Below are 27269 nucleotides of genomic sequence, written 5' to 3'. Positions count from 1 at the left end.
CTATCCCTCACATCCCTTTTGAATAATGGTGCACAGATCTCAAAATCCTCTGGTATCTTGCCTGTATCTAGTGAAGTTTGGAAAATGACCCTGCAAACATTTGCTACTTTCTCCCCAATATTTTTTTTACAGCTTAGGATAAGATAAACCCAGCAGTTGCAATTTATCCATTTTCAAAGAGCTGACTGCCTCCTTTATTTTCTCTTCACATTAAGCTACTCTAATACTTCACAACTCTAATGTCTGCATCATTCTTCTCCTGTGAAGAGCGAAAATACTCATTTAGGATCTTGCCCTCATCTTCTGCATCCATGCACAATTCGCTATATGCATCACTGATAGGTCCAATACTTTCTTTAGTCAGTCATTTTCTTGCCCTTAAATGTTCTCATTAAACATATTTGCATTTTCCTCAATTTTACCAGGCAATATTTTGTTGTGTCTCTCAACCTCCTTTTGCAGTTCACCTCCACACTTGCTGTACTTAAAGATTTCTAAATGATTATTTTATTTTTCTGCCTTATCCTACCCTATGCGCTTCTGTCTAACTGGGGACTTTAGATTTAGCAGTACCAATCTTTGTGGAAAGAGGTTTATATGGTAACTGCAGCACTTATGAATATCTCCCAATGATTTTCCTTCAAGCTGTAACATTTGACCCAGTTTTGTCAAATCATCTCTTGTTTTTAAAGAGTGTACCTTCCTGATCATTTAGAAATTTTACTCTTGGCCCACTTGACTTTTGAGAACCATATTAGGATGGTCATCCACTGCTATTTCATCCCCTACTCAGCTGCATTCCCAAAGTCTAAACTTAGAATTGCATTCTCTCGCATTGCACTTATTACATGCTGCTTAAAATAGCTCTCTTAAATGTAGTTCAAATATTTTGTATCCTCTGTGCCTTTCACATTGTTTGTACTTCAGTTTAAAATTGGAGTGATGAAGTCCCCAACTTTTCTTTTAAAAAAAACCTTTCAAAATTGATATTTGACAACTGCTAAGCTTGTTCTGCCATTTAATACTAACATGCCATTTAGTCAATTGTTATTCTAAAGTTAGCTGCAGAGGCCTGGAGACCTCACTAAATGTTATGCTCCACTTATTTTCCCAATCAGCATAAATGTACAATGAATAATACACTTTGAAATAATTTATTTATTTGCAGATCTAGAATCTAGGTAATATGAAAACATTGAAACCTCATTTGTTTAACATTTATAGTATTCTCCCAGATATTTTAGAGACTACAAAATGTGAGTCCCAGATGATTTTAGAATATTTAAAGTGTTCAGCTAGTGATAACTTAAGTTCCTTTGAAACAAAAACGAAGTGCGAGAGAAACAACAAGTCTGACAGCACCTGTGGAGCAAAAAATAGTTAATGTTGAGTCCAGTATGACTTGTTCTAGACATTTTCACTGTTTATTTCAGATTCCAACATCCATAGTTTTTTTTATTATTATAAAAAGATACTGAATGTGCGAGTTTTTGAATGTAAAAGCTTGAACAAACCCAACTATGTTTCACGACGTGCAGGGGGTTGGGAACCCGAGCCACAGCTCTGGCGATGGAGTAGGTAGTGAACAGCCAGATACAATGTGCAGAAAGTCTGCAAGAAAGAATAGGCACTTGATAGGGCAAAGCTGCAGTCAGGTGTGACGGGTTGAAGTGTGTCTATTTTAATGCAAGTAGTATCAGGAATAAAGATGACAAACTCACAGCATGGATCAGTACTTGGAACTGATGTTGTGGTCATTACAGAGACTTGGATATCACAGGAGCAGGAATGGTTGTTGGATGTTCCTGGGTTTAGATGTTTCAAAAGGAATGGAGGTGGGGGTGTGGTGGTAAAAAAAAAGGTGAAGGGGTGGTACTGCTAATCAGGGATAGTATCACAGCTGCAGAAAGGGAGGTTGGTGAGGAGGGTTTGTCGACAAAATCAGTATGGGTAGAAGTCAGAAACAAGAAAGGAGCAGTTACTTTATTAGGACTTTTTACAGACCCCCCAATAGCAACAGAGACACAGACGAGCAGATTGGGAGGCAGATTTTGGAAAGGTGCAGAAGTAACAGGGTTACTGTCAAGGGTGACTTTAACTACCCTAATGTTGATTGGAACCTCCTTTGTTCAAATAATTTGAATGCAACAGCTTTTGTGAGGTGTCCCCAGGAAGGGTTCCTGACTCAGTATGTAGACAGGCTGACTAGAGGGGAGGCCATTTTTGATCTGGTGCCGGACAACAAACCATGCCAGGTTTCAGGTCTCACTGGGTGTTAGTGATCACAACTCCCCGATCATTACTATACTCACAAAGAGGGGTAGGAGCAGATAGTATGGGAAAGCATTTATTTGGGGGAGGGAGAATTACATTGCAATTAAGACAGGAAATGGGGCGTCTAAATTGGGAACAGAGGTTCTCAGGGAAATGCACAACAGAAATGTGGAGGTTGTTTAGGAAGCACTTGCTGATAATGCTTGACTGGTTTGCCCCCCTAAGGCAAGAAAGAGATGGTAGGTTGAAAGGACTTTAAGTGACAAGGGATGCAGAATATCTAGTCAAAAGAAAAAAGGAAGCTTACTTAAGGTTGTGGAGGCAAGGATCAGACAGGGCTTTAGAGGGTTACCAGGAAGGAACTGAAGAATGGACTTAGGAGAGCTAGAAGGGGGCATGAAAAATCTTTCATAGGTAGGATTAAAGAAAACCCGAAGGCATTCTACACTTGTGAGGATGGCCAGCACAGAGGTAGGACTGATCAGGGATAGTGGAGGGAACTCTTGCCTGGAGTCAGAGGTGGTAGGGGAGACCCTTAATGAATACTTTGCTTCAGTATTCACTACTGAGAGGGACCTTCACGTTTCTGAGAGGCATAGATTGGATAGCCAGAGACTTTGTCCCATGGCAGGAATGTCTATCAAGAGGGGATTGGAGGAAGGTTTAGGGGAGATGTCAGAGGTAGGTTCTTTGTGCAGAGTGTGGTGGGTGTATCAAATGCACTGCTAGCAGTGGTACAGTCAGGTACATGAGGGACATTTAAGCGAGTCTTGGATAGACACATGGAAGATAGCACAAACAAAGGTAAGTAGTTTAGGCTGACCTTAAGAGTAGGGTAAAAGGCCGGCACAACATTGGGTGTCGAAGGGCCTGTACTGTGCCGTACTGTTCTTAGTGATGGTTTTACAGTCTTGTAGGCTGTGGGAAACCCATCATTAAATCCCACTGTCCCAAAGTTAATTAAGTTTTTGCAAACAATAGGCTACATTGTAGTAATAGTTCAGTTTAAATACTGCGATAATATCAGAAGTCAACCTTGTGGTATGATACACCAAAGGGGGGAAAAAAAAAATCAATCCCAAGTCCCAGTTTCTTGAGAAATAAAGTTATCCAATTAGACCCACTCCTCTTTCCCCATAGGACCACACATTTTTGTAATTTATACCTTCTGGTGGTTTTTCTAATGTTGCTGCATCAGTTTTGTCTGGGACTGTTTGTGTGCCTGCAGTCTGCTGTCTTAAAGTGTGTTCATGGCTTTCTTCCAAAGTTGTACCTGTTTGAACATCAATTCAACTGTTAATTCACAAACTACTAGCATTCTATGTAACTGCTAGCAAACAAAACAGTAGCAATTGATTCCATTGAACGTTAACTCAATATAATGCTAAATGAAGCTCCATTTAAAAATAATAGCAGAACATGACACCTCCCTTAAGGTTAAACCAAATCGATCATGTGGTGGTGAAGTGGTAGTGTGCAAGCTCATCCATAGTTCAGAAGTTTTTTTTTCTAGTTTCTTGAAATTAGGCATTGTTGTTATGATTAAATCTTTTAATCTCATTTTTACAAACTATTTAAATGAAATAATTTAGTGATGAGAAATTGGCAATTCTTGCCTTTTAATATGAAGAGTAAACCACTCAGCCTTTATAACCTGTTCAGCCATTTAATAAGATCATGGCTGATTTTAACATCCGCTCTACATTCCTGCATATCCCCAACAATCTTCTATCCTTAATAATCAAGAATCTACCTGTCAACCCCTAGTTGTCGATTCTCCTACAAATTAAATTAGCCTTTTCACACCCTCACGGTCTTGCATTAAGTCACCCCCTAGCTCTTCTACACTCTGGAGGTTAGAGGCCTAGCCTTTCCTCATCATACAACTCAGTAATCCCAGTGAGATGCAGACTTACCAATGAAGCAGAAAACCTTAGTCTATTCCTGCTCCTATTTTTTATCAGCTTTAGCCTGCTCAGCCATTCAGTATAGTCAGGGCTGATTATCCAATTCAGTACCCTGTTCCCACTTTCTTTCAATATCCTCTGATCTCCTTAGAACCAAGAACTACATCAATCTTAAATTTTTGATTCAATCACTTTGCGGCAGAAGATTCCACAGACTCTCACTCTCTGGATGAATAAATTTCTTCTAACCTGAATCCTAAATGGCCTACTCCATATCCTAACATGGAGACTACCCTATTCTTGTATTCAAGCACTTCCAGGAAGATTAGGTACAGGGTCATCTGTGTTGTATTCCAACAAGATTATTTGGCTTTGATTCTAAATCAAGGTCCAAAGTAGAAATGTTTGCATACTGTGACACCCAGTTCACCAAAGTACAACACTATGGATTTAGTCATGCAAGGTGATAACACCTGATAATACTAATGTGATTTAAAAAATCTTCAATGAAGTGAATTTGCACAAAATCTGTAGGCTGCAACATCTGAAAATGGATACTGAAATCAAGTCAAGGGAAATAATGAGATTGGGGAGCTTTGTGAAGCAAACTTATTGGACACAGCCTCAACCACTCAAGGATTTTAAATATTTGCTTTTAAAATAGGACGAAAGTAACAGAACCAGATTATCACCACTTGTTGGAAAAGACAAACCCCAAAGGCTAGTTTCAAGCTCCTGTACATTGGTCCATTTGCTTTTAATATATTTTTACTACACAATGCTATTTAAATTCTTTACCCTTTTAGATTTAAACATATTGAGTAATTCACTATGGCTTGTGAGCAAAGCTCAATATTGACTGGATTCAAGAGTCAATTACATTGACACCAGGAATCCAGCACATAGCACAGAAACAAAAATGTCATCTTAAATAACTTGACCCACAAAAATTACACTGCTTTACATACAAATAGGAAGTGATGAGTCAATCACTTTAGGTATGTGTGCGCCGCACTAGTTAGTCAAAATTTCTCTCCTCTTTACCACATTTACAGTTTTACTGATCAGTTTCGATAGTTTTCTACTTCTTGCTTTAAATCAGCAATTTGTTCTTTTTCTGTGATAATCCCTCAGTTGGAACCCTCAGTATTCTCACTTTATGGGTTTTTTCAAAGAACTGCAAAGATCACTGAACAAATAGCTAAAGAAGTCAATTTATCAATAATTACCCTTGCCTAAAACTTGCAGAATGAAAATGAAATCTTATCCAGACAGCATGCCGTGGAGGGGGTCGTTCGGGCCGATTGTCTGCCCCTCACCCTCGAGATTTTCAGGGAAAGATTTGATCCCTGCCCTCCCCTTCACTGTTTGATCATGCAGCATTGCCCTTTGAGAAGGGCACTGCTTGTCACTGGCCACTCGGGTGTTTCCTTTCTTCCTGGTGGTGGAAATAAGAAAGGTGTACACACTGGCTGTTTCTTTCATATGTCTGACATCTGCACACATACGACATGTGTGTTGTGCGTGTGTAACAGGAGTGACAAGAGAAAAAAAAACAGGAGTGACAGAGGTTCTGCTCACATAACTGGCTCTGAGGGAGCCGGATCAGTGGGTGTATGTGAAGGACTCGCCACTTTTCTATATAGAAAACAGGAACCTCTGAACAGCCTGGAACCAGAAAACAAAAATCTTTGTTCTTGTTACTGATGGAGACACTTTAACTAAGTCAGAGGAGTGTACAACACAATTTTCATTAGATCCTGCTACAGCAGTTTATTCCATTGCCCATATGGAAGCAGTCCAACTTCCTCATTTCATTGCATGTCTTCAGCAGCCTCACACATCATCAAGCATCAAAGTAGTACAACTACCAACAGGTACAAAACAAAATCTGCCCTAGTAATCTAGACTTCATTCCCTTGCCTCTATAATTAGCTACAGATCTGCTTTTGTTATTTTGACTCATTCTTCAAGATCAGAGAGCAAAGCGGAAGGACAAGTGAACAAGAATTCCAGTTACTTTCATCTTTTCCAAGAGGCTGTGCTCATTTGAGCCCTTATGTGCTCTCCTTTCATTCAGTTTTCTTTGATTACTGTGGCATTCAAGTCTGAGTATTATGGCCCAAGAACCAGCCATTACCAGAATTGGTTATTCCATTCCAGCAAATTATTCACCTTCCAAGGTGAAGATAAGAGACAGCATGTGCATCCCAGACTTATTCAAACAGAGCAGAGAATGTAGTTTCCCCAAGCTAAACTCCAGAAGCTTTCTAAAGTAATTATGCAAGAATGATTATTTCTTAAAGCATAGCTATACAAGTTACCCTCTCCCTTTATTCAACTGATGAGAAATTTTGGCTGTGAGACTGAAGAACATGTATTGACATAACACCATGCCATTTCGCTTTACAGTCAATTAATGAATGCTGAAGTGGAATCACAACTGTAACGTAGGCAGACAGGGTAGCCAAAGTGAATAAAGAAAGATTCTACAAACAGTAACAAATAAACAGAGTCTGAAGCCAATAAATGTTAATGCAGAGAGAGAAAAAATAAAGTGTGGCCAGGAGAATTAAAATCAAATATGTTTTCTATCGATCCTCAATCTGAAAAGGAGCCAAGTAATTTATCTGAAAAACAGTATCCCGATTAGGGTCACAATCTCTTAGCATTACATCTGCCCAAAATAAATATTTAAAAATTGTGCATAAACACAGCTTTCTGATTCATAATCACGTTACCATCAAATCAGAACTGACACCTATAGAACTTTATGGGAAAGCTGAATTAGCCAAATCTGTACATTTTTTGATCCGATTAAATCAGTGATTGTTAACATCTAGTTCCAACAGTAATTTAAAAAAAACACAGGAGATGACTAAAATTTAGGAGGAAGTTTAACTTGTAGTTAAAACAGTTTTTCAAAGCACTGGGACCATATTTACAGGACCACACAATTTAATTTGAAACAATTTAGGCTTTACCTGCAAAATGCTGAGGAGAATGGTTATTTTGCACTGCACTGGAACCTTTGTTGCTTTTTGCAAGATTTCCTTCACGATGTGATTGTTTGGGGGAATCGGAAACCCACTTTGGAGTTACTACTGCATAACGCAAGAGCTCTTCATACTCATCCTTACAGGTAAAGAAACATATTTAATATCATAAAAATTATATTTTTTAAAAGTAAAAACATCAGTGCACTCGAGAAAATTAAAAACTCTCAGCAGAAACTATAACTCAAAAAAATGATAAAAGCAGAATATTCCAGATGTTGGAAATACTCCGCAGACATTTTCTCTGCAGAAAAAAAAAAGAGTTGCAACACTTCAGGTCAACGACCTTGTTACTGGTTATTGATCTAAAATGTCAAATCACTTGCATCACCAAAGACCAGAGGATTTCCAGCATTTTCTAATGATTTTAAATTCCAAGTCAATTTATATTGGTTGATTTCAGTACATTATTAGTCTTTTCAATATTTCAAAAGACAAACATTACATTTTGACATTACATGGATCCTCCTACAAAAACATTTTTGGTCTTGGATGATATAATTGCCTGAATATTTCAAAATTAGACAAGTCAACACAATATTACAATAATATGCTCTTTATCATGAGATGGATCGCGCAACTTCAGCAAATGCAGGTTGGCCATCTGCTAGAAGTCTGAACAGTATTGTATTCAACAATTTTGCCAGTCTTGCCAAAGTTGGAAGATGTATCTATAGTAATTAGTTGGGAAAAATATCTAGCCAAACATCCTGCAATATGCTTAGTATTGCACTTCCATGAATTAAGAATCAGGAAGTCACTAAACAAACAAACACTCATTCCATTGTAATGTTCATTTTCTGACACTGGTTATAAGCATTTATCAAGTTAAGCATGAGAGTTTAAGTTTAGTTAGTTACATATATATTCAGACTTTATGATACATTCATCTAAAATTAGTGTGTTTCGACACCCACTTTAACCCACAAAGACACTAATTCATTGGCCAAGTGTAACTTCAGCTGCACTAAATGATTTTCTGAAATTTTGTGGGTTTGTGTGTTAATTTTCAATGAACTGAGTTGTGAAATCGTGTCCACGGCAAGACATGCAGAATGTTAAAAGGTTATCTACATATTTCACAAGACAGATCTCACTAATATCAGGCATCAGCGACAGGATTCTTCAAAAGAAAATTGACCAAATTCAGAATTTTTCCATTTGACTTTTCTTTTCAAATTGAAAAAGATTTAGAACTTTTTAAAATAAAATTCTAAAATTACTATAAAATAGTATAACAATCTTATTGTATAACAACCAAACTATTACTCTACTTCACAAACAAACTAGGGAAAAAAAATCTACCCATACTACAATTCAATAGATAATTAAACAAAATAAACTAAATTAAATTAGATTGAAGTAGAATTACAGCACTCAGCCCAACCCCAAAGCTCCCCATCACCGGGAGCATCAGCTGGCATACCCGTATTTATTTGGGATTCTTCCTCTCAGGGGCCCTTGGCCCACCAGACACAGCCCTCAGGGCTCACAAAGGCCCTCATCAATATAGCTGACAAGTCTGTGTCCATATAGTTCAAAAAGGGCTGCCATATCCTCTTTTAAAAAAAAGACCATTTTCTGGTGTGTTACACTTATAAGTCCGTCCAGTGGGATATGTTCCATAACTAACCTACGCCATTCCGAAGGTCTTGGGGATTTTCCGATATTCACTTCATCAGAATGTTCTACCTCACACAAAAGAATATAATCGGTTTCTTCCCATGCACACCTAAAGAGGGCAAATTCGGCAGACCCGACAGAGGAATGCCGGATCTACCTTGACCTCTGTTCCCAAGATGCCTTCCAAAACACTTGCTACAGCACTCCAATACCTACGCAACTTGTGGCATAACCACAAGTAAATGAGAAAGAGTACCAATATCTATTTTACATTTGGGACACATTAGATACATTCCTTTTTTAAATTTCGAAAGCCACTCCACAGCCAAATAGATGCTGTGGAGAACCTTCAATGGCATAGCCTGCACCCTATTACAATTTGAAATCTTCCTCACTTTCTCCCAGATACCTTCCTATGCCTGACGAGATCTCCACCCCCAATTCCAGAATCCAGATCCCACACAGCCAATGTCCTTCGAGGCACTATCTCCTGGTAAATGGTGGAAGCCACTAATTGAGAGTGTAACTGTGGACCGACGTAATCTCCTCTCCACAACAGACTTATAGGGATTAAGCAGTAATGTAGTCTTTTTCTGCATAAAGCTCCTCATCTGAAAACAGAAGTAGTCCCCACTGGATAATTCATATTTCTGGTTCAGCTGATCGAAAGAAATCATGACCTCCCCCTCAAATAAGTCTCCCAAACAGGAAACTCCTCTAGACTGCCAGAACCCAACAATCCTGGTCAAAATCCTAACATTCCTACTATGGGAGTAGGAAATGGAAGTTTTATATAAATTGCCCTTATTATAGGACAAGCCAAACAGAGAACAGCCAGGGAATTCCTAAAGACATGGCACTCATCTACAGATTCAATCAATAAGCACATTGATCTGGACCCAATATACTGACAGCGGACAGCTGGAACTGACAACCGGAAGCGACAAATTCAAACTACTACAAATGCCGGAGGAAAGGTCACAGAAGCGCTTCACAGGAGGCTCCCAAGCACTGAGGATGTCACCCAGACAGGGGACGAAACGTCTGCAACACAAATTCCCAACTCGGCGAACAGAACCACAACAATTGCCCTCGTTTTGTCACATCATTCTCCTTGCTTTAACCGTGTTAAGGACAATCGGATTTCTACAATGCTCCATGACAGTCCTCACCTTGTCCATAAGGAAATTAATAAAGGGGCATTTTGCCTGGGAGGCCTTGATGTCCAGCCAAATTAACCTCTGGTCTTGGCAAACCCAATCATTCACATGGGATAATAGGGAACTTAATTGATATTTCTTGAAATTTGGAAAGTCCACCACCTCCATCCCCTCTGGAAGCTGCAATTTAGCAAGCTTACTAAAAGGTAATCTGTGATGCCAGATGAAAGAACCGAACCAGCTGTTAAGCCTCAGTAACGCCTCCCGAGGTAGCATTTGCATGGGATATAAGAAAGGAGGAAGAACATTCATTTTGACCAGAGCTATTCTACCCAACCAAGATATTGGTAGAGCCTCCCAACGCTAAAAGGCCCTGTCTTATCTACTCCAGCAACTACACAAAATTAACTTTATATAATTGATCAAAGGCCAGAGTAATAAAAATGCCTAAGTACAGGAAACCTCCCTGTGACCTGAAAGGGAATCAGAGTCCACCCTCAAGATTGGGTACTCTAACAAACTCCTCTCTCAAACACACACTGCATCTAGAGAGACTACAAAGCCCAGAATTGACTTCTACTGGCATATCTGGACCATGATCAGCACTCTCTAATATGTTGTTAGAGAAGCTACCACCTTTAATAAAACCTGTCTAGTCTTCCTTTAAACAGAGGGCAAGACCTTCTCCAACCTCAGTGCCAGCATTTGACAAAAAATTTAAAATTCACATTGAACAGCGATATGGGCCTGTACAAAGCACAGCCCTCTGCGGCCTTCCCTCTCTTGAGAATAAGTTAGATATTAGCTTGTCTCAGAGAGGCTGAGAGGCAGTCCTGACTGTACAAGTAATTATACGTGTCCAACATTACCCTGGCCAACATGGTTAGCACTGCTGCCTCACAGCACCAGAGACCCGGGTTCAATTCCTGCCTCAGGCGACTGTGTGGAGTTTGCACATTCTCCCTGTGTCTGCATGGGTTTCTTCCGGGTGCTCCGGTTTCCTCCCACAATCCAAAAAATGTGCAGGTTAGTTGAATTGGACATGCTAAATTGCCTGTAGTGTTAGGTGAAGGGGTAAATGAAGGGGAATGGGTCTGGGTGCATTTCGCTTCGGTGGGTCGGTGTAGACTTGTTGAGCAGAAGGGCCTGTTTCCACACTAAGTAATCTAATCTAAAAACTCACTCCAAATTCCATCCAGGCCAGGTACGTCACCACTTTGGAGCTGCCTCACCGCCTCCTGTATCTCTTGGATTCAAAAGGGGCACCTGCCCCAAAGTTACACCTGGGAACTCAATTTTCGCCAACCTGTCCTCACAGCCCTCCAACCTGTACAACTCAACAGAATTTGCTAAATGCCACATTAATCTTTTTGGAATCGCAAGAAAGAATAACAGCACACTTTCTGACTGATGTGATAGATTGGGGGGGGGGGGGGGGGCACTCTTCTTTTGGCCAGATATGCCAAGTATCTACCCGGCTTATCACCAGACTCTAATAACTTCTGTTTCGCAAAAGATATCTCCCCCTTTGCAGTCTGGGTGAGCACAGAGTACAGATGCCCTGAGGGCTGTAATCCACTACAACCTGGTCAGATGGCCTATCAAAGTCTGCCATCTCGCTGCCTCCAACTGGACTTCAAGCATACGCCATTGCTCTCCCTTCTGCCGCTTCTGGGTTGCCGAGTAAGAAATAATCAAACCCCTCAACAGGCCTTGACACTCTCCCATAGCACAGAGAGATTACTGGCTGTACCTAACTAATATCCCCAAAAATTTTAAATTCCCGTGAAAACAAAATATAAGATTTACTGTCCTTCAGGAGAAAAGGATCCACTCGCCAATGCTGCGACCCTGTCCTATTGCTTCTGACTTTAGCTTCCAGATACAATGCCCCAATTCTACAGGGCAGCACCAAATCCAAAAAGGCCGGTGGAGCAAAAAACATGTCAATCCTAAAGTGGCATTTCTGTGGTTAGAGAAGGTAAAGTCCCGACCCTCAGGGTGAAGGAATCTCTACACATCCACCAGCCCTAACTCCCCACTCAGGTCCACCAGTTGTGGGGATTGCAGGGAGTTGCCTGCAAGACCCCTTGGCATCCTGTCTACCTTGGGTCCATAAGACGATTGAAGCTCCCCCTCCCTATAATCAGTGGTGTACTCCAAGGGCCATCAACCTGGAAAGTCCATCCATTAAAAATTTGAGGGGGTGTGCCAAGGGACAATAAACATTCAAAACCCCATACACCTCCCCAGGTACTAAAGTGTTGAGGATTACAAACTGCCCATATTTGTCCTTAATTTGGTCTAACAGCTGAAATGGAAGATTCTTCTGCTTTAACTATTCCAAATTCTAAAAGCAGAGAAAAACACCTGGCTGAACCCTGCCTGCTGTAACTTTAAACTGCTCCTTATTGCCAAAAATGTGTTTCTTGCAATAGGGCAACATCGACCCTATTTTTTCTGAGATTTGAAACAATCTTCTTTTGCTTAATCAGTGAATGACACCCCTTAATATTCTAGGTCCACCATTTAAATGAACAATTCTCCACAGCCATCTGAAACAGCTCATGACCTCTCTTTCCCCCCCTACACCACCTCCCCCAACCATGCATCTTATAAGAACATTAGACGTGGGCATTCAACCTGTCCCAGCCGTACATTGACCAGAGTCATTACTGATTAATAAAACCCCAAAGTCCCCCTAATCGCAAACCAAGAGAAAGAAAAGAAAAAAAAAGGGCAATATAGACAAGGGGAGGGGAGAAAGAGAAAAAGAAAAAAAAAGGACCCCAGATGAGCAATCCAGGGAAACAGAGAAATCAAAGGAAATACTACTATCCATATTACTTGAACCGGCCAGTCTATTTTAAAGTGTTCAGGAAGTCCTTTGCCTTTTCTGCTGAATCCAAATTATACACGGACCCTCGGTGGCTGAAATGTAACACTGCAGGGTACCTTAGTCTCCTGAATATTCAAGTCGCTCAGCCTCTTTACTTCAAAAGTCTTCCTCTTGTGGATCACAGCCACAGAAGTCCTAAAATGTCCCTTGAAGATCAGGGCCTGTGGATCCTTCCCCAGTACTCTGGAAGCTTCCAAAACCATTTGCTCATCTCTATAGTGCTAGAGTCACACTAGGACCAGGCAGGAGTGTGGGTCTGATCCAGGCCAGCACACTACGACCTGGTGGGCCTGCTCGACTTGCACCCAGCCTCCCTCAGCTTTCAGCTTCAAGAACTGCGGAGCCATTGCTCCAGATAGCAGACAAGCTGGCCTTCTTCCCATTCAGCAGCCCAATAAGGTAGATGTTCTTAGTCAACCTCGATTGGAGGTCGGCCTGCTCTGCTAAGGCCCGTACCTACCTTTCCAGGGCTTGAACCTGACCCGCCGAGGATTCTGCCACCGTCTCTGAAGCAGCGGTCTGCTGCTCCAACTCTTCCATGCGCTGCCCAAGACACCGGATCTCCTTCTCGTGCTTTTGAAGCATGGTCGAGATAGAGACCCGAAACAGCTGGAAACTATTGCTGAATCAATGTTCGCAGAGTTTCACGAAGTCCGAGACTAGGCTCTGCCGTGCAGCTACATCCAAAGAAGCATCCATGGAGATTAATGCCGCAGCCGCAGGTGTGTCCAATGCCCTCCTTGTTGCGATCCACAGGGCCCTTTGCCCATAGTCAGCTTCACTGACACCCAAAACTAATGCACAAAGATTCCAGGAACCTAAAATTGCCGATTTTTACCAAAATAACTAATAAGGGGAGGGTAAACCTTGCCTGGGTTATGGTGCAGAGTGCAGCAGGGCAAACCTGTTGGATCACCACCATCTTGGATCTCCTCCATTTGACTTTTTAAACTAAAAAAAATTCATGAGATGCAAGCATCACACACTAGACCAATCTTTATTGCCCATTATAAATTCCCTCGAAGATGGTGGTGATGAGTTGCCTTCTTGAAACACTGCAGTTGCTTTGCTGTAAGAACACCCATAATGCTATGAGGGAGGGAGTTGCAGGATTTTGTCTCAGTGACATTGAAGGAACTTTCCAAGTCAGGATAATGATTGGCTTGGAAGGGAACTTGCAGATGGCTATGTACATGCTGCCCTTGCCCTTCTAGATAGTAGTGGTCAGGGGTTAGTACAGTGCATTCCAAAGAGTCTTGGTGAATTTTTGCAGTGTATCTTATAGGTGGCAATTGTGTGTTAGTGGTGGAAGCAATTAACGTTTGTAGATGCATCATTGCAAGCTGCACTCAAAATAAATGGGGACTGTCAGCAAATTCAGCCCTCAAAAACCACAGTGATCCAGGAGATTGGTCAAGGGTATACCAGAGAAATGTGGAATGGGCAAACACCAGATGTAGAATGAAAAAATTTCTTTCAAAATTTTGCCAATCACAGGGCTGCAAATGGGGAAGTGGTTGCCAAGAAACATTCTAATGGCAGCAAGTTTGGATAGAGGGGACAGAGTGGAGTTGGCTTAAAAACAAAAAGTGGTTTGCAGGGGGTTAATGAAAGGAAGGGAGGTTGCCAAGAGGAACAAATTGTCTTAAACCCATCAAGAAGGACCACTGAGCTAACTGGAAATCAGAAGTGTTATAGTATTACTGGTATTCCAAACAGCATAACTAACAAATGATAGACAGACCTAAGTGGTTCCAAAACCAACAGATCAAATTCATGCGCTGCCACATCTTATCATGAATGGTGGTGGACAATGAAACAATATCTCTGCAAGTGACCCCATCCTCAATGATGTAGGAATCCTGCACTCGACCCCAGTATCACGCACCTGCCAGTATCCAGAGAATTTGATTTATTGTGGGGTGGCAGAGTGGCTTAGTGGTCAGCACTGCTGCCTCACGGTACCAGGAACCCGGGTTCAATTCCAGCTTTGGGCAACTGTGTGGAGTTTGCACATTCTTCCAGTGTTTCCTCCGGGTGCTCTGATTTCCTCCCACAATCCAAAGATGTGGTAGGTGAATTGGCTGTGGGAAATTGCACATTGTTCAGGGATGTATAGGTTGGATGCATTAGTCAGGAGTAAATATAAGGTAGGGGAATGGGTCTGGGTTGATTATTCTTCGGAGGATCATTGCAAACTTGTTGGGCCGAAGGGCCTGTTTCCACACTGTAGAGATCTTATGAATTGCATATGATATGGAGACATGACTGAAGGCGTTGGATACTGCAAGGACTTGCCCCTGACAAAATTCTGGCAGAGGTGGCATGAGAGAGTGACTACTCTTGACATCAAGGCACCATTGACCCCTGTGATTGGGAAAAACTGTTTCACAATTTTGCCATTCTACACATGGCATCAAGCATGTCCAGGCTCAGCAGCATTGTGGGTTTACCAACAGCAAATACACTGTATAAAGTATCCACTTAAAAGATTCACCTGCTTAAATGATGACCCATTGGTTCCTAATTCTCCTATGAATGGAGACATTCTTGCCATATTCACTGTCAAAATCAAACAGTATTAATGTCTTAGGAGAGTGCTGATTGGTTGGCAGAGGCATTGGTGTGGAGAATGTAGTGTTAACAAAGTATGACTGGCAACTGCCAAGCTTTGCTTAAATTTTAAACTTGGATCACTTGGATTGGTCAATGCATTGTTTTGGAAAAAAAATCTAAAGAACGGCAGTCACATATTCTGTTGAGTTGAAACAGATACAATGAACGTGCATCTCCTTTCCACACTGAGCCTGACTGACAATCCGAAATTGGCTGCCAGCATAACCCATTGCTCACTTGTGTTATTTAGTAGACAAGCAGGAGGCTGGAAGAGCACAGCAAGCCAGGTAGCATCAAGAGAGGAGAAGTCTGATGTTTTGGGCCTATTTTGAATTCCAGCATCTGCAGATCTTTTGTCTCTAACTGCACTGTTATTTAGTAAGTGTTATTCAGAACATCTATCAGAGTTTAGACATAATTACAAACAGCAGAAACGCTAAGTTATTTGACACAAATCGGTCAGACTTTGGGATCTGCAGACTACACCCAGATCCATGCCATCAAAATTTGTGTTACATTCCTGATCTGCACAATAGGTAGAATGTGTTTTTGATTTTGAAAGTGCCCAACCTACCTTAGGTCAAGGATCTCTAAAGTTTGAGCAACAGGTTAAGCTAGCTGTTTCACATTATAGCAAGACGAGTGATTTTAGTAGAAGTCAAAAGTGGCAGGGATGATAGGTAAATAAAACATGGAGTGCAAGGACACAGATAACAGAATTTGGAATCAAAAGCTAACCTAATGGGGACAACATGGTCACTGTATTGTCGTAAACAAACATCTGATTCACCAATATGCTTTAGAGAAGGGAATCTGCTGTTTTTACCTGGTCTACCGACATGTGACTCAATAATCATTATCATGTGGTTGACTCTTAACTGATCCTTGAGTAATTAAAGCTGGTCTAGCCAGTGACATGCACATCCTATGAAGCAATAACAGTGCTGAGACAAAAATGTTTCCCCCATACCCCAGCAATACACAAAATCCAGCCATAATCATGCGCGCTCAGAGTTATGCAGAAGTGCCCTAGAACACCTACAGGAATTTACGAATTATTTAGTTCACATTATTGTGTTTGTTTTTTTTTCCTCCGATTTGGGGCATATTTACCAAACAACTATTCTTTAAAATATTCAAAATGTTTAATTATGTTTAACTTAAGTACTCAAAAATGAAATTCCTCCTCCCTACCTGTAGATCAGAAGAAACTGAACTACCTCGATCTGAATCTTTAGGCAGTACAGGGCTGGAAATCCTCTCTTCATCGGAGGACATCTGCACAAGAGAAAGCAATCAATTTTTCTTTTTTTTGATTATTGACCTCAGCCCAGAAGAGAAACAACAAATTAATAAAATTTTAATGACATCTGTTTACTATTCAGTCTTCCTCTGACCTACAAAGTATTAATTTTGCTGACCTCACTATAACCTGAGCCACCCCCCGAATAGATATTATGTTAATATGCTTCTTGCAAACACAGACGGTTCACTGTAGACAATTCTGTTGGTCCACATGCATTGCCACTTGAAAGGATGTATGAAATGTGAATCCAAACCTTTTATTTAAGAATATTTGCTCCAAAGTTTTTAAAAATAACTTTAATAAGTAAATATTTCAAGGAATTAATAGGGTCATGTCCAGCTCATTAAAGTCTAATTTATTAAAGTTTAATCAAGTTACAAATTTTCTTAATTATATCAATTTTCATGAGGAGAAATTGCTAGCTCAAAATGATAAGAGTCTGGTTATTTCCAATTTTATTCTAACTGAATAAATTAATGCAACTTGAATTATTTCAGTAGAACATTCTGTTAACAGAATCTCACTTCAGCTGCATTTAAAAAAAAGTTCAATTTTAAAAAGCCCCACCAAAATCTTGTCAATCCACTGCATACTAAATTAGTTGAGATTTTCAACTCTATATTAAAAGGAACCTAATTGAGAGCTGCTGAAATGAACAGAGCATGAAGCAGCATATATTTCTTCCAGTTCTGAAAATATATAGGTGTTACACCAGAATTCAGGCAGCAGGTTTCAATATGAAAAAAATTAAATTCGTAATGTTAATCTTTTCCCATGAAAGCTAATCAAGATATATCTGTATAGCAGCATTCAAACAGTGAAACATCCTAAGGTATAGGAAGACAAGCAGACAAAAACAAAATGAGAGCTAAACAAGGAGACATTAGAAAAGGTTTTTAATGTGATTATATTATGGAATAGGAGTATCATTGGCATTTATTGCCCATTCCATAATCGCCCTACAACAGATTAGCTTGCTAGAAAAGGGTTCTTAAGAATCAACCACATCACTGTAGGACCTGGAGTACCATGTTGGCCAGACAAGGCAACAATCGCAGATTATTTTCTTCAGAAGGAAAAAAAGTGAACTTACACAAGATTTAGGAGTCCATTTGGCCTCTCAAACCCGCCCCACCATTCAATAAGACCATGATTGATCTGCCCAGGCGTCGACTCCTTCTTCGTGCCAGCTCAGTATAGCTGTCAACCCTCTATTTTAAAAATCTACCCACCTTCTCTTTAAATACTTCCAGTGATCTAGCACCCACAATTCTCTGGGAAAGAAAAGCTCAAACATTATTGCCCTTTGTGAAAAGAATTTAATTTACACCTCAGTTTTAAATGAGTGCCCTCCCTTATCCTATAATTGTTCCCTAATTCAAATCTCTTATCAATATCTAACCCAGTCTTGATAAAGTAAACCACCTAATCCTAGAAACCAACTTTGATTTTCGTATGCCAGTATATCATTTTTAAACACACAGTAGAACAAAATTAATGCTTCAAGTCCAATATTATTCTTCCCCAGTTAACATCATATCGGTCTAGAAACAATAACTGTTTCACTCTCCAGATGCTGCCAGACCAGAGTTTGCCCAGCAGTTTCTGTTATTTCAGATTTCCATTATCCCAGTATTTTACTTTCCTTCAGTCAAATTATCATGCATTAAAATGTTAACATACAGATATTCCATGGCTTCCATGCTCACTTAAAACTTATATCCTCAATATAAGTCTGTTCCTATGTCCACATATGAAAAGGAAATTTATAACAGGACACCTATAGATTAAGTCAATAGGTTTAACTGCAGTAGATGGAGATCAATGTAAGGAACTGTTATATCTTATAAAAGCAAACAGCCAAGATAAATGGATAACCAGTGAGATTTGGAGGTCCAAATCTAGAAATCACTGAAGAAAAGTTAAAAGTTAAAGTTAACAGCCTTTTATATCAAGATAGCTATAATAAAATGAACGAAAATGTATTACAACTGTACAGAGCTCCTACTGGACCCCATTTGAAGTACTACATTAAATGCAATACACTTCAAAAGGTGATGCTGGTCTTGAAAGGAATGGAGCACAGTTCACTAGAAAGGTACCATCGTTACAAGGGAGTGCACAGGTTATCCACCTGTCAGGCAACCTTGGATTATTGATATACAGATCAAAGTCCTTCTGATGTGCAGTACTTTTCAGGGTCCTACTATTCAGAGCACAATCCCTTGCCTTGTTAGCTCTCCCCAAATGCATTTTGTTCCTTTTCCAGGTTGAACTCCATACTAAAAAGAAAACCTTTTGGGTATTCCAATATTCTACGTATTAGGGCTTTCTTATGCACTTTTCCCTTTTTCTTTTCCCTGCACATTTTACACTTCTCTGGGGGCACTGCAATATTGAACATGACTCTAGATAATTAAAAGTTCAAATTTGCTTTTACTTAGCATCTTATCACAAAGTGTTACAAATCACTTCACAGCCGATGAATTAAACTGCACTTGGGGAAAAACAGACATTTTTCCCAACAAAGGTTCCAGAAAAATCAATGACAACAAGATCTGATAATCAATAATTTCTGGTATGAAGACTCCGAAGCAATCTTACTCCGATTGCCATGCTAATCAAATATTGGTATGGATTCTTTTATATTCACTTAAGCAGGCTCCTCAGTCTAACATCCCAACCCAAAGACCCATAGTGACTAAATACTCATTTGTAGAAGAAAGGATTGCAAAACACAACCTAAGTCAAATTCCCAAACTAAGCCATAGCAACATTATGCAAAAAAGTGTTGCAGATAAACTGCACACTGGAAGCTGTTCAATCTAACCCCTATTCCATCTCCTCAACCCACACCTTTTCTAACCATCCATCCACCTTCACCAACCCTGGTGACAAATCAGAAGTGACACAGCATTTTCCTTCAATCTTGCAGCAAATATGTTACAAATAATCTTGCATGTTAGCAAAATTTGAAACCCTTACATTTTTTCAATTTGACACTTACCCATAGAGTCATGTAGCATGGAAACATATCCTTCAGTCCAACTCTAACATGCTGACTAAGTTTCCCAAACTAAGCTGGTCCCATTTAACTGGCACCAAAGAAAGCACATGCAATGTGCCTTTATGACTACTGCCTAGTGGCTGTAACCTCCATAAGCATTTTGAGGCGCTGGTCATGGCCTCTATCATCGCGATCCCATGCAATTTGCCTACTGATGTAATATGTCCATGACAGAAGCCATTTCCCTAGCCCTGCACTCATCCCTGGAAAATCTGGACAACAAGGACACCTACATCAGACTCCTACTCCTCGACTACAGTTCCGTCTTCACCATTATCCCCTCCTGACTGATCTCAAAACTCCAAGTCCTAGGTCTCAGCTCCACCCTCTGCAACTGGGTCCTCAGCTTCCAACCCATAGACTGCAATCAATGAAGATAGACAACTGCACCTCCATGATACTCTCTACACTGGAACACACCCTCCCCACTCCACCTAAAATGCTGCAGTTCCCTAATGTATTCGTGACTGTGCAGCCAAATTCTGAACCAATGCCTTCAACAAGTTGCTGACGACACCACCATGGTAGAATGGATATCAAACAATGATGAGTCAGTATACAAAAAGGAGGTAGAGGGCTTGATGTTATGGTTCAATGATAACCTCTCATTCAATGTCAGCAATATAAAATAATTGATCATTGACTTCAGAAAGAATGGAACAGAATACACCCCCACGTACATCAAAGCAAGTTTGACAGGGCTGAGAGCATCAAGTTTTAGGAGTGATGATAACCAACCACCTGTCCTGGACAACACAAATAGATGCGATGGTCTAGAAGGCATAACAATGTTTCTTTTTCCTCAGGAATCTTAGAAAATTCAGCATGTCCATAAGGACTCTCACTAAATTTTATAAATGCACCACTGAAAACATACTATCCAGGTGCATAGCGACCTGATACAGCAATTGCTCTGTCCCAGACCAAAATAAACTACAGAAAGTTGTGTGCACAACCCAGACCATTATGAAAGCCAACCTTCTACCCTCAGACTCCATTTACATTGTTCGTTGCTGCTGAAAGGCTGTCAAAGACTCCATTCACCCTAATAATGCTCTCATACAACCTCTTCCGTCAGGCAGAAGATACAGAAGCTTGAAGACACAAACCAGCAGGTTCAAGTACTGGTTCTTCTTTTCCATTATTAGACTGATGAATGGTCTCCTAACTTCAGGAAATGTTGATCTTATCTCTCTAGTCTAACGTAACCTGTACAGGTTACATCCTTGCTTACTATAATCTGCCTGTACTGCTCACAAACAAAGGTTTTCACTGTAATGAGGTACACATGACTACAATAATTCAAATTAAACTTGCCTGCATTTGGCCCTCTAAAACTTCCCTATTCACACACCTTTCCAAATATCTTTTAAATATTGTAACTACCTGCATCCACCACTTCCTCTGGTAGATAAGTTAATAACAGAAGTACCAAAATGGTCTCTGTGCCTAAGCATGGAATGAAGTCAACAAAAAAAAAGGAATAAACATAATTGTTTGACCAATGGTTGAATTCTGTTCAGTCAGATTCTTAAAACTATCTTCAGCGCCACAACAAAGTCTGAACTCTCACATGAGGTGTGAGTGCTTTTCACATCTTCAACTAGGCAGCACAGTGGTTAGTTCTACTGCCTCACAGCGCCAGAAACCCAGGTTCAAGTGAGTGTGTGTGTGTGTGTGTGTGTGTGTGTGTGGAGAGTTTGCACATTCTCCCTTCTCTGTGTGGGTTTCCTCCGGGTGCTCTGGTTTCCTCCCACAGTCACAACGATGTGCATGTCAGGTGACTTGGCCATGTTAAATTGCCCATGGTGTTAGGTGAAGGGGTAAATGTAGGGGTATGGGTCAAGGTGGGTTGCTCTGGACTTGTTGGGCCGAAGGGCCTGTTTCCACACTATAAGCAATCAATCTGTAACCTGTTTGGTGAAGTTCAGCTGCAGAGTTGGTAAGGAGCAGGCGGTTTGAACACTGGGCCTGACCCTCGGAATGGAACTCAACCCGCCGCCGCTTTATTGTTAACGGAACCGCGAGCTTCAGCTGAGACTGAGGTTTTAACCTGCCCCGGTTTCACCGTGACTGATTTACCGAGCACCCTGACCATCGACACCATCCACCGCTCCTACCTTCATCCGCGCTCCCTCCTGAACCGTTTCAAACGGGCCGCACGCTAATAACGGCCCAAACTATTGGAGGCTCCGGCCAGCAAGGCCCATCCCGATTGGCCTGGCGCGCAACCCCTACGCTGGACTGCCGTGTGCGCCGATTGGATGGAGCTCCTGGTCTCGCGTGGTTGCTATGGCGCAGGGACGCGGGAAGCTCCTCCCCGATTGGCTAAGCATCGCTCCCTCGCTGCGCATGTGCACTGGCGACTGGTCTGAAGCTGCTTTGTTCGGGGATGATTTGGAGATGTCGGTGTTGGACTGGGGTGTACAAAGTTAAAAATCACACAACACCAGGTTATAGTCCAACAGGTTTAATTGGAAGCACACTCAGCTTTTTCATCAAGTGGTCGTGGAGGGCTCAATCCTAACACACAGAATTTATAGCAAAAATTTGCAGTGTGATGTAACTGAAATTATACATTGAACAATTGATTGTCTGTTAAGCATTTCATGTGTAAATCACAAAACCTTTTTTTTAAAAAGTTGCATTCTCAGGTTAGCTGTTAACAATGGTGATAGCTAGACAATATGATTAGATTACTTACAGTGTGGAAACAGACCCTTCAGAGCAACAAGTCCAAACTGACCCACCCCCTACAGGCAATTTAGCATGGTTAATTCACCTAACCTACACATTTTTGGACTATGGGAGGAAACCCACACAGATGTAGGGAGAATATACAAACTCCACAGTCACCTGAGGTGGGAATTGAACCTGGATCTCTGACACTGTGAGGCAGCAGTATTAACCACTGTGCCACCACGCTGCCCAATGCATTGAAGCTGTTGGCCCCCTGTGTTCTCTGTCTGTGCCGTAATGTTTAAATTGATTCTAATCTAATAAGTGAGACAATGGAGTTTTACATAAATTCATGCAGTTTTTGAGCTCAGAGTTCTACATGAGTGCATGCAGTTTTTGAGCAAAGTACAATGTAACCCTGCAAGTACAAATTCACCCCACAAAATATATGTGTGCATGTGGGTCTTTGTCTGTCTGTCTGTGTGTGTGTCTGTCTGGGTTGGGGGTTGTGATTGTGAGAAAGTGTATATGTCTGTGTAGTGAGTGCAGAGTGTCTTAAGTCTGTGAGGGGGTGCATGTGTGTGTGTGGGAGTGTGTGTGTGTCTGTACGGGTGTGTGTGGGTGTCTGTGTGCGTGTCTCTGTGTATGTGTGTCCGTGTGTATGTGTGTATAGGAGTGCCTGTGTGTGTGAGAGTGTGGGTGTGTAGAAATATCTGTGTGTGTGTGTGTATAGTGCAATGGTGGTCACCTGTAATGCGACATGAACCCAAGGTCCCGGTTAAGGCCCTCCCTATGGGTACTGAACTTAGCTATCAGCCTCTGCTCAGCCACTTTTCTCTGCTGCCTGTCCTGAAGTCCACCTTGGAGGATGGTCACCCAAAAGTCTGGGGCTGAATATCCTGGACCACTGAAGTGTTCCCCAACTGGGAGGGAACCCTCCTGTCTGTTGATTGTTATGCGGTGCCATTCATCTATTGTCGTAGCCTTGTCCAGTACAACCCCCAACCCAGACCCACATGCACACATATATTTTGTGAGGTGAATTTGTACTTGCAAGGTTACATTGTACTTTGCTCAAAAATTGCATGGATTCATGTAGAACTCTGAGCTGAAAAACTGCATGAATTTATGTAAAACTCCGTTATCTCACTTTTTAGATTAGAATCAATCTAAACATCATGGCATAGACAGAGAACACTGGGAGCCAACACCTTCAACATATTGTCTAGCTATCACCATTGTTAACAGCTACCCCGAGAATGCAACTTTTTTAAAAAAAGGTTTTGTGATTTACAGATGGAAGAAGTGTAACTATCACTGTCTTCTAACAGATGAAAAGCTTAACAATCAATTTTTCAATGTTTAATTTCAGTTACATCACACTGTAAATTTTTGCTATAAATTCTGTGTGTTAGGATTGAGCCCTCCACTACCACTTGATGAAGGAGCATTGCTCCGAAAGCTCATGTGCTTCCAATTAAACCTGTTGGACTATAACCTGATGTTGTGTGATTTTTAACTTTGTACACCCAGTCCAACACCGGCATCTCCAAATCATAGATACCAACACTTACCAACAGGTGGCATTAGACCCAATTCTCCAACTCAAAAACTGTATCACAGACTCATTGAAGAAGCTTCATAAATTAGGCAACATTAACAAGACATACCTCCAAACAATGAAGCCTGATGGATCCAACACAACGCGCTTCTATGGATTACCTAAGATACACAAACCAGGGGCCCTCCTCAGATCCATAGTATTACTCCCTGGCAAAGGAAGTCCACTGGAAACTGAAATACCTGGTAGAATTCCACTCCATCCAAGAATTCCTGAACATCATCAAAGACACCAAAATAGAAGAGGACAAAATAATGGCCTCCTTTGATATAACAGCACTCTTCACATTAATTAGACAATAGACAATAGACAATAGTTGCAAGAGTAGGCCATTCTGCCCTTCGAGCCAGCACCACCATTCATTATGATCATGGCTGATCATCCTCAATCAGTATCCTGTTGCTGCCTTATCCCCATAACTCTTGATTCCACAATCCTTAAGAGCTCTATCCAACTCTTTCTTGAAAGTATCCAGAGACTTGGACTCCACAACCTTCTGGTGCAGAGCATTCCATATACCCACCACTCTCTGAATGACAAAGTTTCTCCTCAACTCTGTTCTAAGTGGTCTCCCCCTTATTTTTAAACTGTGTCCTCTGGTTCGGGGATGCACCCATCAGCAGATACATGCTTCCTGCCTCCAGATTGTCCAATCCTTTAATAATCTTCTACGTCTCAATCAGATCCCCTCTCAGCCTTCTAAACTCAAGCGTATACAAGCCCAGTCACTCCAATCTTTCAGCGTAAGATAGTCCCGCCATTCCGGGAATTGACAACAGCCTAGCCAAAGAAACACTGACCAGACTACTGGACGAACCAAGGGCACAAACACCAAACAGCACTAACTTCATCAGTAAGGACAACATCCTCAAGCTAGGAGACCTGTGCCTCACTACCCACTTCACCTTACATGACAGTACCTACAAACAAATCAATGGAACACCCATGGGATCACCAATAACAGGCTTCTTAGCAGAAGCAGTGCTGCAGAGACTCGAACGAACAGCCCTCCCCACGATCCAACCGAAACTTTGGGTCCGCTATGTGGACGACACCTTTGTCATCGCAAAATGGAACAAATTAGGGGAAACCTACAACATCATCAACAACATTGTGACATAAATTTCACAAAAGTCACAGAGAACAACAAGGGACTCCCCTTCCTAGATGTCACAGTGGAGCGAACAGTTAATGGAAAACTGCAGACCAGTGTCTACAGAAAAGCAACACACACAAACCGGATACTTAACTGCAGAAGCAATCATCCCAACACCCACAAACAGAGCTGCATCAGGACATTATTTCAATGGGCCACAACGCACTGCAACACCCAGGAACTACAAGCAGCAGAAGTAAAAAACCTATATAGCATATTAAAGAACAACGGGTACCCGATAAACACAGTCTGTCGATTCTTAAAAAAACAAACCCAAACAAGTAAATAATATGCCCAGAAACCCTAGCCACACTATCGTACATCAACGACATCTCAGAGATGACTACCAGACTACTCCAATCCTTGGCATCATGATAGCCCACAAACCTACCAACACACTGAAACAACTACTGATGAACCTAAAGGACCATATACCAACAACCAGCAAAACAAATGTCATTTACAAAATACCCTGCAAAGACCATAAGAAACACTACATCAGACAGGCAGAAAACTAGGCACCAGGATACATGAACACACACTAGCCACCAAAAGACGTGACCCAATATCACTAGTGTCCTTACATACAGACAAAGAAAGACACCACTTCGACTGGGACAACACATCCATCCTAGGATAGGCTAAACAGAGACAGAAGGACTTTTGCCCGAAACATCGATTTTCCTGCTCCTCGGATGCTGCCTGACCTGATGTGCTTTTCCAGCACCACACTGTTTGACTCTGATCTCCAGCATCTGCAGTCCTCACTTTCTCATAGTTACTAGCAAGGTTTAATAAGTGGTCCAATTGACAAGAAAAAAGACTGAGCACAGGAGAGCTTCAGTGAGCAGGAGAGAACAAGAGATTTATACCCAGTCAACCAGTGGCATCCCAAAGTGGATTGACTGAAAACCATTATTTTTATGAAGTTTTATTTATTTATTTTGTTTGGTAAACAACATAAATTTGTGAAATATTGAGAAAATATATTTGTTCCTGGAATTAGGCTTATAACTAAACAGGATGAGTTAATTGTAGGTTGACTCTCTCAAACTCAGTTGATAAATATAGGTGACTTAGGACTTACAATTCAAGTTAAAGGGACACCCAAAATCTCAAACATGGATCAAGACACAAATAAAGGAAGAGCTGAATTCTCCAACAGAGGACAGCAGTTTGGGATTGCCACTGGGCTCAGCTGTTGAGTGCATGAATTCTCTGAGCCACAAATCTGCACACTGCTCTAAGACCTAATTCTGTCTCTTGGAATATGACTGTTTTCGAAAAAACTGGAGGCAGTTTCTGTTCTACTCCCTGATGTTTCGTGAAAGCTACATTACAATTTAATCCAACACCTAATGAACTGTGACTGTCAATGTTCTCCCAGGAACTTGACAAGTTTTCATTTAAGGGACTGTAGTGGAGTCATTCTCATCATTTGTTGCCTATGTTTTTTCCAGATCCTGATGACTCTGTGTCAAATCATGTCATCTTCTAACGGAGAGCATGGTTGTCAAAACTCAAATCGCCAGATGATAACTGACAGAAAACTGAATGCAACTCATTATTCATTTAGCACCTTTGATTTGCAAAGATACATTTCACACACCAAGAGCTCTCAGCGTGCTCCTATAAAAATGCAGAGGGATGTCCCTCCACCTGGATATAATTTTCTCCCAATGATTAAATGATTAATTGTTCCTCTTCTTGCTATAAATATATGTATCAAACAACATATACACAATAGGAATTAAACCTAGGAAGCAAAGTAGAGGACACACCCTTGTCTGTATAGATGGTACTGAGGTGGAGATGGCCAAGAGCTTCAAATTCCTAGGAATAAATATCATCAATGATCTAGTCTGGTCCATCCACATCTACACTACAGTCAAGAAAGCACACCAA

General features: G+C 41.1%; 1 protein-coding gene across 4 annotated transcripts in view; it reads right to left on the bottom strand.

Annotated features, from left to right (window-relative positions):
* Nucleotides 1-22145, bottom strand: part of poc5 (POC5 centriolar protein homolog (Chlamydomonas)) — a 76134-nt gene extending 53989 nt beyond the window's left edge. For 2 of the 4 annotated variants that reach the window (XM_072547761.1, XM_072547771.1), the window contains exons 1-4: nucleotides 22029-22115; nucleotides 16730-16813; nucleotides 7166-7316; nucleotides 3440-3547 (exon numbers count right to left, since the gene is read on the bottom strand). In XM_072547761.1, the coding sequence (XP_072403862.1) occupies nucleotides 3440-3547; nucleotides 7166-7316; nucleotides 16730-16813; nucleotides 22029-22034 (349 nt within the window). In that variant the 5' untranslated portion in view covers nucleotides 22035-22115. Of the gene's footprint in view, nucleotides 1-3439; nucleotides 3548-7165; nucleotides 7317-16729; nucleotides 16814-22028 lie in introns of all 4 variants that reach the window. The other 2 variants (XM_072547780.1, XM_072547790.1) reach the window with 2 other exon arrangements.
* Nucleotides 22146-27269: the final 5124 nt, after the last annotated feature.

Source organism: Chiloscyllium punctatum, chromosome 2, assembly GCF_047496795.1.
Source record: "Chiloscyllium punctatum isolate Juve2018m chromosome 2, sChiPun1.3, whole genome shotgun sequence".
Lineage (NCBI taxonomy): Eukaryota > Metazoa > Chordata > Chondrichthyes > Orectolobiformes > Hemiscylliidae > Chiloscyllium > Chiloscyllium punctatum.
The sequence above is the reverse complement of the archived record's forward strand: the minus strand, read 5'-3'. Positions and strand labels throughout refer to the sequence as shown.